The sequence below is a fragment of the Triticum aestivum genome, chromosome 4D (genome assembly GCF_018294505.1).
Source record: "Triticum aestivum cultivar Chinese Spring chromosome 4D, IWGSC CS RefSeq v2.1, whole genome shotgun sequence".
Lineage (NCBI taxonomy): Eukaryota > Viridiplantae > Streptophyta > Magnoliopsida > Poales > Poaceae > Triticum > Triticum aestivum.
The window spans coordinates 515,874,104-515,894,437 of record NC_057805.1 but is presented as its reverse complement, the minus strand read 5'-3'; the positions used below and the strand labels follow the sequence as shown (position 1 = coordinate 515,894,437).

At 45.5% G+C, this 20,334-nt stretch overlaps 2 protein-coding genes across 2 annotated transcripts; one reads left to right on the top strand and one right to left on the bottom strand.

Moving 5' to 3' along the window:
* Positions 1-4,920: 4,920 nt before the first annotated feature.
* Positions 4,921-8,983, top strand: LOC123099254 (transmembrane and coiled-coil domain-containing protein 4). Its single transcript, XM_044521424.1, has 15 exons — positions 4,921-5,285; positions 5,386-5,467; positions 5,664-6,092; positions 6,253-6,418; positions 6,498-6,650; positions 6,946-7,043; positions 7,159-7,250; positions 7,379-7,449; positions 7,527-7,662; positions 7,838-7,897; positions 7,981-8,063; positions 8,140-8,216; positions 8,322-8,392; positions 8,529-8,586; positions 8,724-8,983. The coding sequence occupies exons 1-15, from the start codon at positions 5,023-5,025 to the stop codon at positions 8,850-8,852; spliced, it is 1,968 nt and encodes a 655-aa protein (XP_044377359.1). The 5' UTR covers positions 4,921-5,022; the 3' UTR covers positions 8,853-8,983.
* A 718-nt stretch (positions 8,984-9,701) lies between these two features.
* LOC123099253 (zinc finger CCCH domain-containing protein 44) lies at positions 9,702-20,033 on the bottom strand. The gene is made up of 12 exons (XM_044521423.1): positions 19,295-20,033; positions 19,115-19,194; positions 18,094-18,281; positions 16,531-17,470; positions 16,154-16,281; positions 15,478-15,537; positions 15,327-15,377; positions 15,151-15,221; positions 14,571-14,716; positions 11,053-14,238; positions 10,849-10,970; positions 9,702-10,654 (listed from the first exon to the last, which is right to left on the bottom strand). The coding sequence occupies exons 1-12, from the start codon at positions 19,747-19,749 to the stop codon at positions 10,118-10,120; spliced, it is 5,964 nt and encodes a 1,987-aa protein (XP_044377358.1). The 5' UTR covers positions 19,750-20,033; the 3' UTR covers positions 9,702-10,117.
* Between the last annotated feature and the right edge of the window lie 301 nt (positions 20,034-20,334).

Here is a 20,334-nt window from a genome sequence, read left to right as displayed (position 1 = left end):
TTTGCTTTACCATCAAACTTGCCCTTGTTCTTGAACTTGTGGGGCTGGAAGTTCTTCTTCTGTACCAGATTTGCACTAGATCCTCCCTCAATCCCTCGAGCACGTGTGTCCTTTGCTCTCGCCTTTTCTTCCACATCAAGAGTACCAATGAGATCCGGAACGGAAAACTCCCGTCTCTTATGCTTCAGTAAGGTAGCAAAGTTCCTCCATGAAGGAGGAAGCTTAGTGATGATACCTCCGGCAACAAACTTGTCCGGTAGCATACAATTGAAGTGCTCAAGTTCTCTAGCAAATGACTGTATCTCATGAGCTTGCTCAACCACGGAGCGCTCTTCAGTCATCCTGTAATCATAGAATTGCTCCATGATGTACAGCTCAGTGTCAGCATCCGAGACCCCAAACTTGGCCTCAAGTTCATCCCACATATCTTTTCCATTATCAATTGACGCATAAGCATCAACTATGTTCTCACCAAGAACACTCAAGAGAGCAGCCTTAAACGGAGTATCCATTTTCTGAAAGGCTTGTGCCTGTTGAGCATCAAGCTCTCCTTCAAGTTTGCCAAGAGTGGCGTCATAGCAACTCATGGTTTGAAACCATAAGACTGCTCTCACGCGCCCCCTCTTATAGTGGATACCCTCAAACATAGGATGTTTCATGGAAGCAGCAAAACCACTCGGGGTAAATTGCCTATAATAAGGTTTTTGGATTGTTGGAAATATGAGCAATTTACCAAATGATTTTATTAACAGAAAAACTAGATAAAGCATGACTAATATAGTAGAGATAAAATAAGTCATGCGATCTGACAGAGAGAAGGTAAATGGCATATGTAAATATGAACTATAGCCTAGCAAATCTAGAGCAGACAGTAGAGGTAGTTGCATATATGATGTAGAACCTAATATATCTAGGGCAAACACCAGAACAAGGTACTGTAGCAGAACCTCGAACAGGAAGGAGAAGATCACATATTGTCGAGAAGGTTGTCGATGTCGGGGAAGTAGTCGTCGGAGTCCGGAGCGTCCGTGACGAAGGAGTCAGTAGTCGCGCAGAGCGCTCCCCAAAAACCTTATCACCCTTCTCCCGTACAGGACTCAAAAGGTGCAGCAGCGCAGTGCTCAAGAACTTTGTGGCGAGAGGAAGAGGATCTTCTGGTGTGTTTCTCTGGAGAGGAGCGACCTCTCTTATATAGGCATATGAGAAGGACGCGAACAGGCTGTGGCGGGAGGTGAAGCAACGGAGGGAGACGAAGCGAACAGGCAGCGGCTCATTCCGCAGCCCGCGGCGGGCGGCGGAGGAGGAGCGCGCGTGGATGTCCCTCTTGTTCTCATCCTCATACATGTGGAGAAAGAGCCTCCCTTATAAAAAGGTCCAACTCCCTCTAAACTAGCAATGTGGGACTAAACTTTAGTTCCACCTCTTGCCTTGCACGAATGGGTTGCGTGGGCCTCTAGGATTTATTAGGAATTTCTGAAACTGCTATTGGGCTAGGCCCAAAATAGACAAAATTCCAGCACAACACATATTCATTTCTTGCAGGTTATTTTCCGGGCCACTGCATTGATCCGTATGTGGTCGCTACTCACTCCGACGGATGCCAGAGAGCGTATGGTTACTGGATCAATCCGTTGGGAGACGGTAGCGCGGGCTATCTTCAACCGGTTTGGATGCGGTCGTGTGATAAGATGGGTGTTTAGTTTCCTATCTATCTTTATTCCGCCGGTTGTCGCTATCCCGTTTTCATTTTTTTAGCTCTTTGTGAGCCCTTTTGCTTTTTGGGACTTGGAGACTTTGTTGAACTGTTTGCTTTTTAATAAAATGACTGCATGCATCTTTTTGATGCAGAGGCCGGAAGATAACATCCTTTTCAAAAAAAATGATCGCCGATCAATTAACTTTTGGAAGAATGCAAATGTTAATTTCTTATCTGCGACCCTACTGAGCGCCGATCAATTAACAATTATGGATACGTTCTTCCTTGTTTATGTCCCTTTACTCCACCTTAAATGTAAATGTAACATCAGTTCGATCAATACAACAGTTTGTCACCTGTATAAATTGCTTCGACGGAAGGAAAGATTGATGGCCGGCAACAAGTCCAGAGGACGCGCGTAACAGGTCAGCAGCAAATCCTCTCGTCACAGCTAACTTGTACCTGAATTTTACACTCAGCAGCACAGTTTTGATTTTCGGCCGAATTTTGGCCATCTAGGCCCGGGGCAAAAAAAATCCCTTTCGGCACAGTCAAAATTTTGGTCAAAATTCATCCAAATTTTGTTCAAAAAATTGTTGGTTTTGCAATTTCGTCTATGATTTTGCCGAAATGTTTGAATTGACCGAAATCGGCCGTCTCAGCCTGGGCCAAAAAAACCGAAAACCGAAACTCTGCTCAGCAATGAACCGTATAGGTCTAGCCATATTGAAAATCGTGAGAAATCAATTGATGGCATGCATTTTCATTTACGAGGAAGAACCATTTACAGGAATCTCACGACACTTTTTTTTTGGTTTTGGTTGAAAAGGTATACTGCTTCAAGATTGTACTAGTATTGGTCACTTTTGTAACCGTCTAGTATCTTGATTCAGTTTCTTTTGCCTTCCAAAATGCTTCCTATTACTATGTCCCTCCTCTCATAAATGACGGCATGCATGCTCTCAAATAAAATGACCCATTAAACCCACATCTATCACAGGCCAAATGGTGACATGCTCAAACCTCCCATTTGATGAAACACAATGGATCATCCGGATTCGTCGAATCCTTGAAGAGGAGATCGAGCTAGAAGATGACCAGCCCATCTCCATCTTTCATGTCCTCAAGCCCCTGTTGTGCACTAAGCCTGAAGCGTATGTGCCTCAGCTGGTGGCCCTGGGTCCTTACCACCATTGCCGTGAAGGACTCCGTGACATGGAGATGTACAAGCTCTCGGCAGCCAAGAGAGCCCAAAGCCACCTGACAAGTATGAACTTCCAGCAACTTGTGGACGTCTTCGCCACATTCGAGCACCGGATTCGTTCTCACTATCACAGGTTTAAGTGCAAAATAATAAATATATCCTACTTGCATAACCGAAGGAACTCTTGGTCGTTACTAATTACCTTGTGTTTAATTGTTGCAGGCAACTCAATCTCACCAACGAGACACTGGCGTGGATGATGGCGATCGACATGTCGTTTCTTCTTGAGTTCCTGCAGACTTTCTGCGAGACCAAAAACCAGAGGACACTACAAAGGATGCCCTCGAGGATGTCGCATCTGGTTGACCCATCTCATAGGACATCTGTACACAGCATGCTGCTACGTGACATCGTGATGCTGGAGAACCAGATTCCGATGTTTCTTCTCGTAAAATTAGTCGAGATGTGGTGCTCGTCAGGCCATGGCGTGCCACGGCCTAGTCTGAGCTCCATTTTGTCCGGGTTCTTTCAGGAGGTCTGCTTGCTCAAGGGGATAAGCTCTCCATGCACCGACGCCACACGACACGCCCACTTGCTAGATTTCCTATACTCTAACATGTTGCCGTGTGGTTGTGTGGAAGAGTCGGATGGTGGAACGGAAGAAGCCGGAGATGAGTTGAGTGACCACCCGCAGAGATCGACTATGAGTTCAATAACAGAATTGCTCGTGAAGCGTGGCTTGAAGTTGGCGTCGTTGGTGACAGATTTCATGGTGAGGATGTTTCTAAAGTTCCTAGCCACTCTTCCATGCCTGTCAATGGTGAGGCAACCCATCGAGCAGCTAGCTACTCAACGAGGCGCCCTTGAACCCAAGGGTGCATCCGATGTTCAGAACAGAAACATATCACCTCTGCTCGAGGAGATCGCGGTGCCTTCTATCTCCGAGCTCGCCTATGTGGGTGTCACATTCACCCCAACAACCGGTGGCATCTCCACGATCGAATTTTGCGCGAGAACCGCGATGCTGCACCTCCCGGTGATCAGCATCGACATGACCACTGAAGTCGTCCTGCGGAACCTGGTGGCCTACGAGGCATCGATCGGCTCTAGGGCACTGGTCTTCGCGCGGTACGTCGAGCTCATGAACGGGATCATCGACACCGACGAGGATGCCCGACTGCTGAGGGAGCACGGGATCATATTGAACCACCTCAAGAGTGACCAGGAAGTGGCCGAGCTGTGGAACGGGATGACCCGGTCGGTGAGGCTGACGAGGGTGCCGGCTCTGGACAGAGTGATCGACGAGCTTAATCGGTACCATGGGGCCTGCTGGAAGGTGAGGGCCGGGACGTTCGTGAAAGCGCACCTTCTTGGCTCCAGGGACATGGTTGCTTGCGCCATGATGGTTCTTCTCTTGTTGTTCGTCGGCGTCCAAGCTTTCTGCCTATCTCGTGGTTGCCTCATTTCTTGGCGCGGGATGGGCATGGTCAGGAGAAGAAATGTTTGTAACATCCTCAAAAATTGAAGTAATAAACTGGTCTTGTCATATTCGGCAAATAAATAATGTTTCCAAGAATACAAGTATTTGGTTGTTCAAGTCTTCGGGATTCAAAATTGAAGAACAAAAATACATTTATTAATCTTGTTGGTTTTCAATCTAATAGTGATTTCAATCGGTTTATTCAGCTTATGCTTTCTTTGTACCTATCTCATGCTTAGTCTAAGTTTCAAAAAGAAATTCTGAGCATTCGGGTTTTGCGTTTCTGAAACTTTGAACTTGAAAATTTTAGACTTCCAAATGTAAGGAAACTTTACACCCTTACACGGAAAAAAAAAAAGTTGAGGAAAACAAGAATCACACGTTCATAGGGCCTAGTAGGAGTTGAAGTAAACAGTAGTACTAGTAAAAGATTTCAAAATAGATTTCATGTGAAGTTGAAGTAAACAGTAGTATTATACTAGTAAAAGAAGAAGAAGAAGAAGTCGGCAAACCCAAAGTTTGACCGGCACAACCTATAAAACCACCGGCGCCGGACGGCCGGCCACGCGTCCGGCCCAACCAAAACAGGTCCACGTCGCCTACCTCGAAGCAAACCCCAGCTGCCGACTGCCCCCACCAGCCATGGCGGCGGCGCTGCTGACGCCGACGCAGCGGTACGCGGCGGGGGCGCTGCTGGCGCTCGCCCTCCGCCAGGCGCAGATCCACCAGTCCGTCCTCCTCGGCTCCCCCCTTACCTCCGCCGCGGACGACGAGGAGCGCGCCAGCAGCGCCAGCGGCGGCAGCGGCAGCAGCAGCTCCACCGGCGGTAGCGGGGAGGACGCCGAAGCCGCCGCCAAGGCGCTCTGGACGCACGACTCCCGCGGCCTCCTCCGCCCCGTCTTCAGGTCCGGTCCGCCCCCCACATTTCACTCAGCGGTTACGGATTCTGACACCAACGCTTCAGTTTCACTTACCGCTTGGGGGTTGGGGATCGCCGTCTCTCAGGTTCCTGGAGATCGACCCGGCGGCGTGGCCGGGGCTGGAGGAGACGGCGGCGTCGCCGGAGGCCAAGCACCACATCGGCGCGGTACGACCCTTCATCACACTCCTGTCCTCAGTTGCCATAGTTGGATTTACATTTCGTTTCAGACAGTGAGGTGCAGAGCACATTTGGGGATTCCACTGTCGGATCGGCATTAAGCACTGAATATAGTACATAGCTGCTCTCTTTTTTTTTGTTCTAAAGTGTGCTCACTGCGTCTCATTCCACTCCAATTTTGTAGTTCCTGAGGATGATCTTCCAAGAGGATGCCGAGAGCTCTCCGGATAAATCCGACCAGGAACACGCCTTGGCAAAAGGAGTCGATGTGATGGTGATGAGCTTGAGCAGCGACACTGCAAAGGATGAAACAACCAAAGAGGGTGATCAGGGGCCTTCTACCAGCTCTGGCATGGCCGGGTCCTCAGAGAAAGGCTTCGCCACTGAGGACTTGCTGGGAATCAATAAGTTGTCCCTGGATGATGTGCCTGCTACCCATCACCGGAAGATGACGCTGCTGTTTACGCTCCTCTCTGCCTGCGTGGCTGATAAGCCCGTGTCGCAAGAGGAAGACGACAGGAAGTCCTCTCACTTCAGGAAGGGCTACGACGCCCGACATAGGGTGGCTCTCCGGTTACTAGCAACTTGGCTTGATGTGAAGTGGGTCAAAATGGTTTGTACAATACATTCTTCTTCAGTTCAGCAGTGATAATTATGGATAGGATTATACCGAACTGCATTCTGATATCATCAAACAAAAAGGAACCCGAAACATATGAATGTGTATTCAGGCTGTGTTACATAATTTGTGATCACCCATTCTGCTACTGTAGGAAGCCATCGAGGTTATGGTCGCATGCTCTGCTATGGCAGCAGCAAAAGAACAAGAACAGTCAGGGGAAAACGCGTCGCCCAAAAGCAAATGGGCGAAATGGAAGCGTGGAGGAATCATTGGTGCAGCTGCATTGACCGGAGGAGCGTTACTGGCTATTACTGGGGGTAGGAGATATATTTTGGAAATTCTGTTGAGATGCTAAAAAATCTTGGGTGGTTCATACTCTCTTCTTCTACATGACAGGTTTAGCTGCCCCAGCAATCGCTGCAGGATTTGGTGCTCTTGCTCCAACGCTAGGCACAATTATGCCTGTTATCGGAGCTAGTGGATTCGCTGCTATGGCTACTGCTGCGGGATCTGTTGCTGGCTCTGTGGCAGTGGCTGCATCATTTGGGGGTAGGTCTAAATGTCCTTTCTAAACCTCATGCTGATGGTATTTTGAGCTGTTGTTCCTTCATGATATTACTACTATCATGCTATGCTATGAAAAGTTTCACTTCTTGTTCATGGGATAATGCACACCACATTTGTACCGGCCCATTTTACAGTTAAGATGATTAGATGGGAAGATGCAATGCATAAACCCTCAGAAGAGAGATGGAATTGGGTCAATGAGAAAAATTGTGTAGTGAGGGTATATTTTTATTCTACTTAGTTTCTTACATCCTTGGAATGATCTTTGTAAAATTAGCTGCTGGAGCTGGCTTGACGGGCACCAAAATGGCCAGAAGGATTGGAAGTGTAAAAGAATTTGAGTTCAAACCGATTGGTGAGAACCATAATCAGGGTGTGAGTTCCTTATCTCTCTCTGATGTCACACCAAATTCCATGTTCACTGGAATGTCATTCATCCATATAATAATTGAACTGATTTGGCCTCTGTAAATGCCATTCACCCTTTCAGCGTCTTGCGGTTGGCATCTTGGTTTCTGGATTTGCCTTTGATGAGGAGGACTACATTAGACCTTGGGAAGGATGGAAGGATAACCTAGAAAGGTCTAGAATAATATTTGACTTGCTCTTTTTTCAGATCATTATTTATGTACTTCATCCACGTGTTTAAAGCTAATGGTATAGCAGTACAACATTCTAATACCGCTGCACTGTGGACTAATGACTGGCAGGTACATTCTTCAATGGGAGTCTAAGCATATAATTGCTGTGAGTACAGCAATACAAGATTGGCTGACATCAAGTAATGTTTGTAGATTTGTACATCTAGCTTGTGTTATTGTCGACGCCTTTAATTAACCTGCATTGCTATTGATGCAGGACTTGCTCTGGAACTGATGAAGCAAGGCGCAATGAGAACAGTTTTAAGTGGTTTTCTTGCAGCATTTGCATGGCCCGCTACTCTGCTTGCAGCTACGGATTTCATTGATAGTAAATGGTCTGTTGCTATTGACAGGTACCAAACCTGCAAAATCTCTTCATTTCTTAGCTGATTTGTGCACTTAAATTCAGGAACACTAACACACTATTATATGTTATAACACGCTATTATACACACTCAACATAGATTGGAGCCTTTTTTATTTGTCATAGCAATCTGTTTACTTAACTAATGTGGTGTAATCTTTCAGATCAGATAAGGCAGGGAAAATGCTTGCTGATGTACTTATGAAGGGATCACAAGGGAACAGGTATAGTCCACCTGCAACTCATTCTATTTATCGCAGTTAGTTTCTCAGATTATTTTTCCCATCTGACACCGAAATCCTCCCAGGCCTGTTACCCTCATTGGGTTTTCACTAGGGGCGCGTGTCATATTCAAGTGCTTACAGGAGCTTGCTTTATCAAGCGACAACGGTACCTACTGTGTAGTTATCTCTTCCCATCTATACAAGTTCGTCGCAGTTTCGCTCACTTATTTTGATGGAAGCAGAGGGACTTGTCGAGAGGGTTGTACTCCTAGGCGCGCCGGTTTCGGTGAAAGGCGAGCGGTGGGAGCCCGCTAGGAAGGTAACATTGCAGAAGCAGAAACATTATGATCTGATGTGCAGTTGCATGCATGCCATATTCAAGGATCTTAATCTTGCCACACTGTTTGCGTGGACATGGCTGCAGATGGTTGCTGGAAGGTTTGTGAACGTGTACTCCAAAGATGACTGGATTCTTGGTGTCACCTTCCGCGCAAGGTAAAGAAGGGTTTCGCTTGTAATTCGCACTCTCCAGCTGAGATGATGTTTTAAATTCGATGGTTGTTGACAGAACAACGGTTTAGGGTCACTGTCTTTTCTTCGACTTACGGATCCACTCATATCTCATATGCAGTCTACTCACGCAAGGATTGGCTGGTATACAGGCCGTCGATGTCCCTGGCGTCGAAAACGTAAGCGTGCTGGTCGCCTCGACTCGGGTTTTAATTTGTTAGCCTTGTTACATGACTTCTCTACAAATTTCTGACCGCCTCTACTCGAGTTTTAATTTGTCAGCCTTGTTACATAACTTTTCTACGATTTTTTACAGGTTGATGTCACCGAGCTTGTCGATGGCCACTCTTCGTACCTGTCAGCCGCGCAGCTGATCCTGGAGCACCTGGAACTAAACACCTACTATCCTGTCTTCGTCCCCCTACCAACAGCAGTTAGCAAGTAACAGGTGTAACAGTTGCCTAGAAAAGGATACAAATTACACCGCAGGGTTCGACGAAAATGAAGTGTCTATATTCTGTATATGTAGAAACATAATAATGAGCTTTTTGCTATATGCAAGCGCTCTTCCAGTCTGATGCTGGTGTGCCGTGATTGTCTCTTGCATTACATCAGATAAGTTGCTCTCAGCTAGTGTAGATCTAGGAGGGGAGGGTAGGCCTAGTATGAGATGCCGTTATCCAATTATCAACTCTCCAACTGCAAATACAAAATCCATCTATAACAACAGCGACGCGTCACCCGCATTACTATGCGCGGCGACAAAAACGAAATCAGTATGCAGGTACCGTAAGAATCTTCCATGACATTGACAACAATCAATCAACCAACCAACCAACTCCTTGAATACAATCTTGGTCATCACCACCTGCCTAACTTGTGCAATGAAATCCTCTCAAACAAGTCATCTTACCACACAAAATGAAAATGTTCTCGCGCGCGCTGGTTATCACTGTAAATATCCCATTTCAAAAATCGAAACAATCGGGACTTTTCGGAGATTGGATGCAGTTACTAATTCATGATCTGGCATGTACAAAATGAAAACTTCATTCTCGATTCTACGGGAATTTTTATGGAAGCATTTCATTTGCTTCTCTTCAATGAAAGTTTCATTTTCCCAGAATGTATCCTAATTTTTGGCCTAATTCTTCTTCTAATGATCGATTCAACCTCTGATCAAAAAGATAGACCTATGTATTCACTAGCCGTGGGTTCGTCGAAAAATAGTCTCTCCGCCCAGGAACCTGTCCAAAATTACAACACTGGAACCATTCTGGCAACACCAAGGGCATCAGATAACCAAGACAATTCAGTCGGACATCACAGTTTAGTTTCGGTACATCAGGCGAATCGAGGCCAAGATGAAAGAAATAGTTTTCGGTACACATGCAGCTCCAGTGGGATATTGCCATGCCCCCACAATAGAGAAATCTACTTGGGGAAACACTCAAAAGTCATTCTCCTAAGCTAGACATACATATATATACTGGGTACTCTTACTACTACAGTTGAACAGAGATCGATCGTGTGCGCGCGCTCCTAACGTCGACTACCATCGTGATTGATTCATTGATTAGTCTATACAAAAGTGGAAACATATGACCCAAAGAATCTCAAAAACTTCATTTCTCTACTCTTGTAGAAACGACGTGACGTGTGCAGGTAGGGTACCCGCTGCTCTCGTGGGATTTACATACCGCCCTCTCTCTACCGTTGCCCCCTCGGGGGCGTCCGTGATGTCCCGCCACCGCTAAATCCATCTGTCCTACTCCTAGGGTTGTTATTCGAGCTAAGGAGCCAAGACTCACTTATCTCAGAGTACCTGTCGCGGCGCTGGCTGCCTCGGTTGGCATTGCCGGCGGGCGCCTTCCAGCTCTTGGTGTTGTTCCCAAAGGACGCTCCGAAATTCCTCAGGGCCCCTCCGAAATTAGCAGCGTCCAACTCGGTGTATTCCTGCTTCACCGGTGCTTGCTGAGAGGCTCTAACAGAGGGTGCTGCTGCTGCTGCTGCTCCATAGCTAGAGTACATGTTTGGATTGTAGCCAGTGCTCCATGCGGCTCCCGCGTTTGATCTCTCACCGGCTGATGGTTGCCAGTCAAATACTCCTGTGCTCACATTCACATCTATCGATGATACTGATGCAGCATTTGATCTCTCGCTGGCTGATGGTTGCCAGCCAAATGCTCCTGTGCTCACATTCACATCTATCGGTGATACTGATGCAGCAGTTGCTTTTGGTTTCACCTGAAGTAGCACGGAAAACTTAATGTCATGCGGAATATCGTGTAGGAAGCAGAATGCTGGTCAGATGTTGCAATATAACATACTTCCTCCGATCCATATTTGTCTAGATACGGATGTATCTAATACTAAAACATGTCTAGAAACATCTGTATCTAGACAAATCTAAGACAAGTAATATGGATCAGAGGGAGTACCTGCTCAGTCAGTCCCCAATGCACCCCTGGTGTTGGATCTCTTTGGAAAAAATCGTACTCTCCTTGGGAAACAGTTGCCGCGTTGACAACATGGGCACCACCTTCCACCTCAGATTTAACCCCTGCGGAGGAGAGAAAATGGATGGTTAAATTAAACAATATAGAACTGATGGACACATGCTAAACATCGACAAACTGACTAACCAGATAAATTTTGGGGAGTAGGCGTCGGTGACAGCAATGACCACATTTCATTGATTGTGTCATCTTGGACACCCCATAGTCCAGAATCAACAGCGTCGCCTTGATAGTAACCAGATTCACCCCATGGGGATAACGCAATGGGGCTAGAGCATTGTGGTTCTTCCTCCGGTGAAGCGGTCATGAATTGCTCTATTGCTGCTAGTGAATCCATGCACAAAGCTCCACGATTTTGTTCTGTTAAAGACACATCTGCCGACTCGGCACAAGGGGCAGGATCAACCGCCATGTACTCTCTCGTGACGAGAGTAGACCCTTCATGCAATTCTTTTTGAATATCTGAACCTTCACCTCCAAAATATGTCTTCTCCAAGTCGAATGCTGGTTCGAGGACATCAGACACATGTACTGACTCGGCGCAGGAGGCAGGATTAGTTACCATGTTATCCCTTGTGACCAGAGTAGACTCCTCGTACAGTTCCTTCTGAATATTTGAATGTTCACCATTCAAACCTGTTTGCTCGAGGTTAAATACTGATTCCAAGACATCAGAGACATCAGCACAAGAGGCAGGATCAACCACCAATTTATCACTTGTGGACAGAGTAGACTCCATGAACGGTTCTTTTTGAACAATTGAATCTTCAACGTTTAGATCTCTTCCCTCCAGGTTAGGTACTGATTTCAAAACATTAGGCACATCTACTGACTCGGCATGAGAGACAGCTTTACCCACCATTTTATCACCTGTGACAAGCGTAGACTCGCTGAACAGCTCTTTTTGAATAACTGAATCTTCATCGTTTAGATCTCTTCTCTCCAGGTTAGATACTGAGCACAGAACATTAGGCACGCCAACTTTCTCAGCACAAGAGGCAGGTTCAACCACCATTTTCTCACTTGTGACAAGAGTAGACTTGCTGTGCAGCTCTTTTTGGATATTTGAATCGGCGCCCATTAAGTCTCTTTCCGGAACAGCAGGCTCGGCACAAGAAGCAGGATCAGCTAACAGTTTCTCACTCGTGACAATAATAGACTCATTGTACAGCTCTTTTTGAATATCTGAATCTTGAGCCTTGGAATCTCTCTTCTCTAGATTAGATACTGATTCGGGAACATCAGGCGTGTTGATCGACTCTGCACAAGCAGTATCAGCTACCGATTTCTCCCCTGTGACAAGAGTAGTCTTCTTGCTGTGGCATTCTTTTCGAGTACTTGAATCGTCACCACTCAAAACTGTTTTCTCCACATTATCCACGCCTCCTACTTCACCAGTTGGAAGATCACATGCTGATTCCGGAACATCAGACGCGTTTATTGACTTAGCACAAGAAGCAGGATCAGCTACCACTTTCTCACTGTAACACTCCTTTTGAGTATTTAAATCTTCACCACTTCCATCTGTTTTCTCACTGTAACACTCCTTTTGAGTATTTAAATCTTCACCACTTCCATCTGTTTTCTCCAGGTTAGGTGCTGAATCTGTTGCACCTGTTTCCCCAGCTGGAAGATCAAATTTCGGCGAAACAAAAGAAACTGGAGAGTGGTCAGGTATCTTAGTATCCAAAGTTTCAGGTCTTGCTGATTTTGACCCTGACTGGGCCACATCAGCCTTCTTACTCTCAGATTTCTTCATTGGATTAGAGCACTCATGCTCAATATCTTGGTTATCAGGAGAAGAATCAGGGAACATCTTGGACTGAGGAGACTGATTGACTGAAACATTTGATGCGTCAGCTTCACGTGTTTTCTCCTCATTCTTCATCTCCCCTGCCTTGCATATTTCAGGAATCGCTGCCGCAGGAACTGGCTGTGGACTGCAGACTGGAACTCTTTCTGAGTTGGCCACATCAGCCTTCTTACTCTCAGATTTCTGCATTGGATTAGGGTATTCACGTTCAATATCTTGGTTGTCAGGAGAAGAATCAGGGAACATCTTGGACTGAGGAGACTGATTAACTGAAACATTTGATGCGTCAGTTTCACGTGTTTTTTCCTCATTCTTGATCTCCTCCCCCACCTTGCATATTTCAGGAACAGCTGCGGAAGGAACTGACTGTTGACTGCAGACTGGAATTCTTTCTGAGTGGGCCAGCATGGCAGACGGTGAACTAGATCCTCTGTCTTCAACAGAAGTTGCAGGAGCACAGCTCTTAGTCTTTTCAGAAGTAATAGAAGAATGGAGTTCATCATGCAGGCCCGGATTGGTTGAACTCAAGCAAGAGCTTTCGTGTTGACTTGAAGCAGTTCTGGACTCGGATGGACTCAAAGCAAGTACAGGACTGGGGACATCTCTCCTGGTTACTTGAGTAGGTAAATTGTGCGAATAATCCTGCCTCGAATCCAGATCCTTTACACAACCTGCTTGTAAACTACTTTTATGCTGAACCTGTGACCGTGAGGCCTGCTGATTACGATGAGATTCTACATTGTTCTGCCCACTACAACTTGTCTGCGTCGTGCTTGGACTCCACCGATCACCCCGGTTGTGGCCGTTGTTACATTCAGCGGAGTGTCTTCCCTGTACTCCACCATGTTGCAATTCATCTGAAGAGTGCAGCGGACTCGCCCTTTCTGGAACAGAATACTTAGTAGACTGAACTGTCGTTTCAGAAGAATTAAACCTACTATAACCAGCTGGGGATGGAGTGCTGTTCAAATCCACATTTGAGCTGTTCCTGTGTTGTCCAGATCCTGCCAATTTTGTTTTACTACTTCTAACTGGTGGAACCTGACCGAAATCTTTTGGTTGTTTTGAAAGCACTTCTGTCAACAACAATGATCTCTCTTCACTCTCAAAAATGAGCCATACTCTCAGATCACGTGGGAAGTAAGCTGTCCATTTAGATAGCTGCAAAAGAGTAAATGGGCCCTGAACATTTCCAGATGGATCCTTGTAGTGCCAGACTTTCTCTGGCTCCAACTCAGTAGATGGTGTCACTCCAGGAGATGAAATGGGTACAGCTTCACACATCTTGCTGCTTACGTTGGTGCCAGATTTTGGAATATCCGTACCGGTTGTTGAATGGGAATTCTTAGAGCTTCTTCCAGCTCCCAATTTCGGTATTGTACTTTGTTTTGATAGGTTTTTGGGATTACGGATAGCATCAGACATGATTTTCGCATAATTTTGCACTTTAATTGGTGAGAAGAGCCCATTTGATCTTTTGCCACTTCCATTCTGTTCAACTGCATATAACCAAGAAGCAATGCTATCAAACATGAAATTAGATCAATGCAAAAAATCAGATGCATTTGGACAGTTGCGCCAGTTCAATTTAAATGTTGCATTAGATCAACTGAAAGAAATTTTCCAGATATATCATATGAAATATTGCAGTAAGAAAAGGCTCGAATGCAAAAGCAGAATAAAATATTGCAACATCCATAGATAGCTACTGTGGCATACCACATGAATTTAAGCAGCAAATCCCTATCAACTGGATGCCAGATGACTAACTGCATTCTAATACTTTATTAATCAAGTAAATATAGCACCAATATTTCAAGCAGATAAATACCAGCTCTTTTATCATCCATCTCTTCAGAAGATTCATAATCAGGATCCATATGGGAATCAATATGCACTTCTAGAACTTCATTTATTCTGCGCGCTCTTTCCTCGGAATTGTTGAGAAGCTGCAGCTTTTCCACACACTCTCTAAGTGTATGATACAGTTAAGGGCCACCAAATAGACAAAATAGAGTTACTTCAGATTACCATGGAGTTTGAGTAAAAACAGGGTGAGCGAACATAACTTGAGACCCCTATACCTTATTTATAGAAAAAACTTAAGATGACTACAACAAAGCCATGAAAGAAAAAGAGAAAAAAGGGCCCCCTAACAAAGCCATGAACAATATCCATTGAGTAAATGATTATCCATGCATGTACAAATCAGCAAGTCACACTATAAACTTGTTTAACATATCTTTTTACGGCATGTTTGAAAATAAATGATCTGAGAATTAGAAGAAATAATACTTTCAGTCTAAAGACATCCCAGATCACCTAGAGTCAACAAAGAACATGTGCACCAGAAGAAGGTAAATGATGCGGAAGTAGAAATTTGTAGCCAAGATCGAGGCTCAAAAGGATATTCCTTTTTGCGTCCTGTTTCACTTGCACGGTCTCGAAGATAGCCCAGCCTCTGCTTTTCGTTTTCCAACCACTAGAAAAAATTCAAGAAGCAATACACATCAGAATCTTCTGGAAGAAAAAAATGTTAATCAAGAGATTTGTACATATGATTTTCCTTCGGTAGGATTGTTCTTACATCATTCACTCTTACAGATTGGAAGATCGTCGCTTTATCTTGAATATCTCCCTAAATTGAAAAAACAAATCAAACAACATATCAGACCTACACTTACTTCATAGACCTTAAAGTCAGTTAGATCATCAGGTGTTAATATGATATGCAGTACCACTTTTAGTCGATCGATTAGACCATACTTCATGCTCTGCCTCAAGCATTTGCATTCCTCCTACACATAAATATCGATAATCAGTGGCAGAGACAGCATCCAAACAATGGTTGTACAGAGTCCCCTGAAAATCGCAGTTTCACTAGAGTTTTCTAGTTTATTTGATGTACATTGTTCTATATGTGTGAATTATACATATAGGTACTCAAGGTTCTTGCCAAAAATAATGGGTGCACATATTTACCCATTGATAAATGATAATTCGATGATCCAGAAAAGGAGGTGAAAGGAGCAATGCCCGTTCAATTAGAGGCACAACTATAATCCACTGAACCAGAACATTCATCTAGTCTGAGAGAATTTCACACATAGAAACAAGAATAGATGCATGTAACACAAAAGTCCTATGTCAAATGCCAAGAGCAGGAACATTCCCCCATGTCTAAAGATCTCATCACTTGACAACACTTAGAAGTAAGACCATTATATACCTAGCTACGAATGATAAGTGAACTTGTGTCATCAAGTCCACAATGACCCAAACTAGAAGAGAGACCAGTCAGATTAACTGCAACAGTACACTTTGTGAACTCATAAAATTACTAATGATATTCCATTCATGTTTAAATATAGATTACAAAAATAAGAGAGAGAGAGAGAGAGAGAGAGAGATGACCTGTGTAAAGTCTTGATTTGATATTGTATCCATCGTGATAATCTCCTTTTTTCTCAGATTTAATATCTCAAGTGCAAAATTTGTCTTTTTCTTCCCGATGTTGTATTTTTCTGCAACCTTATGCGTCCCTACACAAACAAACAAAATCTGGTTTATGATACTACAAAACTAATATTTACTATTGAGACATTCAATGATGCTATTTTTCCAGATTCATTTATACATTCCTAGTCAAAGTTAGAGAAGCTTTTCTGGGACGACGAGTTAGAAAAGTTTGACCACATGCTTTCTAAAGTGCCACCTATTCCCGGATGGACACAAGTAGAAGTATCTTTCCGGATGGAGGTAGTATCAGTTAAAAAAATTGAACATCTTACCAACTACTTTCACTAGACGATACATGTCTTGCTTCTGTCCAACATCGGTAATTTTTATCCTCACAAAACCACCAGAAACTTTGTCTGAGAACGTGGGATCATCAATAAGATCTTCCATCAAGCTACGGCGTAGATAGATTAAACTTATATTGTGCATGTCAATTGCTGCGTAATCATTGAGATTAGACAGTGATTCTCTTTCCATCTTTCTATGCATCCTCTTCTTCCTATCAGGATACAGTTTATCTGCCACTTCACCATATCCAGTGGCATCTATCTGAGCTGAATTAAGATTGATGTCTCCACGGTTGCCATTATTTACCGCTGAAGCATCACTTACAGGACAGTGCATTTCCAAAAGCCTCAACATCTCGAAATGAGCAACATGTGTTTTTTTGAACAAGCGGTGAAGTCTTGAATCACAGATAACTTGACTTTTCCTCCGAGGATCACGGAGGTCATTCTTTTTTATATAGTCAAGCAAAAGAGCCTGCACATCAAACTGGGAAATAAAAGATTGGTCGCCATCTCTCATGTGGCCAACAAACTCCAGTAGCTCTGGTGAAGCCCATTTGGTATTCAGCGGCAAAGAAACCCCATCACTCGGTTCCTTCTTGGGCAGCTTTTCAGCATTTCCAGTGGCAACTTTGACATCTTCAACAGTAACGCTACAAACAGACTGTGGGTTTTGACGTTTTTTACCCCTTTTCCTTGAAGGGTTAGCACGCCTTCGTTTTCCGGCACCATCATCATAATTAGCGTCATATAAGTCATCAGATGATTCATCTTTTTCTTTCCTAGCATAAGCAATAGGAGCACTCCATCTACTCTTTGCACCGGTTAGTTCTTCCATTGTTAATGAAAGCTTCCCTTTCAGATCCGACCAATATAGCTTGAACAGGTATTCCCAGGTGAATCGATCATCAAAATCAACCCTAACCTGCAATCAAAGAAGAACACATGAAAAAGGAAGAGATGCGTGAAGAATATAAGCAACCAATGAAACCTGCACATGAGATCATTGAGAACTAACACTAGAAGCCTTTGCTTCGCAATGCAAATTTCTGCTTTCAGTAAGATATTTCCATTTGGAAGCGTAAGTAAGATACTCAATATAGTTACATTATGCATTGACCAATTTCGAAACAGGGTAAACAGTGCTTGTCCAATCTCAATTATGCATCTCCAAGCGATTATGTTTCAGTACAGCCACTTGGAGTGACATGATCATTAAAACTGGAAAACCCTAATGAAGAATTTTAGGTGCAGATTTACAATTTTATGGAATGCTGAGATGCAAGAACATGAAATGGAAAGACATATATAGAAAAACATGTGTAAGGATGGACTCAGCTAGACCCTACAAAAACATGCCATACAAATACAAGTAAGGCAGATCACAGAAGATGCTTCGTGAACTAGGCGTCTCAAAAGGAGGAATTACTCTTAAAAGTTGGCAGAAAGGACCCAAATCCCAAAATTGAAATGAAATAAAATAAATTGAGTATTGCAAAATGAAATGGAGAGTTTTGAGATTTGATGGGGGGTAATCGGTATAGCTACCTTTGTATCATCGCCTTCATCTTTCGTTTCTATCAACAATATAGTCCCAAAGCATGTATCACAGAAGCCCTTGGCCCCCCTGACAGCGAAGAACTTGCCGTGTTTGACGCATACTTTGCAGGCAGAGAATGTACAAGTATAACACATATAGTGCCCCGCCTTTTCACAGCTGCTGCATATGTGCCAACCTGATATACAAAATGTCAACAGAGACATCATCAGCCAGCAGGTGTAGGTAAACAGCTGGACTTGGGAGGTAAACACAGCCCAAGCAAGGTGGACATTCCTTGGTAAGTACTTGAATTGCAAAATCTCGATGCTAATTAATTTTAGTGAACCGTTATCAGCAGTATACTCATTGGCGGTGCCGGTAATACAGTAAGAGTACAGGAAAAGTAAACTCATTTGGTTGCTCGCGACAAAAAAAAATTCCAACCAATGAATTTGGTTGCTTGCGACAAAAAAATTCCAACCAATGAATTTGCATACATACTGGCTCCCAAGAGAAGGAACCAAAACGTCGAATTAATGAGCTTACTCGGTCACGACAAAGAGAATCAAAGTGCCCAATTAACGTGCTCGATCCCTCCCAACACTCCAACAGACAGAAGGAATAAAAACGGCCAATTAAATTGCTTATTATCAGAAGAACCAGAAATGCAAAGCAAAATTAATAGTAGTATGGCACGGCACGGCATTAAGATTAAGCTAGCTGAGCATGAAGGAGGGGCAAGGGATGATGAGTGAGGTCGGCGCAACTCCACTTGCTGCGGGAGAAGGAACCAAAATTCCTCCCCTATTAATCTGCTTATTACACTAGTTTCCCAACAGAAGGAACCAAAATGCCCAATCAATTTGCTCACTCGCTCCCAACAGACAGAAGTAACCGAAATTGGGCAATTATTAATTTGGTTAGCGGTGAGCAACAGAAAGCGCAAGGTAATTAATAGTACTATTGCAGGGCAGGATTAGGGTAGCTAGCTGAGCATGAGGAAGTGGTTTTGCTGGGTGATTGACTCACCGCAGTTCCACTTGGTTCGGGAGGTGAAGAAGGACTCGTCCCGCTTGATGCAGGCGGGATGGTACACCTTGGGGCACCCCCTGCACGCGCACACGGCAACAGTTAGAAATCGTCAAGGGTCTGATTTGAGCCTCAATTCCATTTCATTTCATTCCCAGAGGGAGGAAGGCGAGTGGGTACCTCCGATCGCAGACGACGAGGTCTCCCCCGTCGAAGCAGATGAAGCAGACGACCTCGTCCTCCTCCTCCTCCTTGCGCTTCTTGGCGGCCTTGGCCTCGGCCCGCCTCGCGGCGGCGGGGGTCAGGGTTGTTGCGGTTCCGACGGGGGCGGCGGCTGCGAGCGCGACCGGTGCCGCCGCCGCCGCCGTCCCGTTGGGGTTTGCGCTGCTCCTGGGCGGCCTCCCCCTCTTCTTAGGCGGCGAGGGCACCAGCTGCTGCTGCCGGTGGGCCTGGCCCGGTGTGGGGCCCGGAGCAGCAGCAGCATCGGGGGCGGGCTGTGCGAGGACGGTGTCCCCCATCCCCATCCCGCAGATGGATCCGAGGAAGTGCGAGTCGTCCATCCCCGGCGGCTCGGGCTCAGGGTCGGGCGGCGGGGGCGGGGGCTGTCGGAGCTCGGGGTCGATTATACTGACCATGGATGAACGGATCGGGGTGCGCGGAGCGCGGCTCAGCTCCCCCGGGCGGCGAATCGGCGGACGGCGGCGGCGGTCCCCGTGGTCCAATCGGGAGGGGAGGGGAGGGGAGGGAGCTTGAAGGTCTACCACCCACCCACCCCGTCTCCCTAGCTGCTGCTACAGTAGAATCAGGAGGGGAGGGGAGGGAGGCGCGTCGCGTCGCGTGTGGGAGAGGAGGAGAAGAGGGGAGGGAGGCGGAAGAAGCTAGCGGGCGTAAACAAAGCAGAAGCGAAGACCAGCTGCAGACGAGACCAGCAGCGGGTGAAAGAGGGAGGGAGAGGAAAAGGGAGAGTGGGAACGGGTTGGACTTGGACGGAACAAGTAGGTAGGTTACGTAATTTGGCGCTTCGGCGGGGTGCTTTCGGCACAAAAAGGAAGGCTTGGAGCAACTGGGCGACTGGCCTCTCTCTACGGTGGGCGCAATCCACGTACGCATATGAAGATGATGCATCTCCTTGTTTGGTATGCATGCTGCCTGTCTACCTGGACCTGGCCCGACGGATGCAAAAAAAAGGACCTCCCATCCAGGCTGGGCGGAACAAAAAA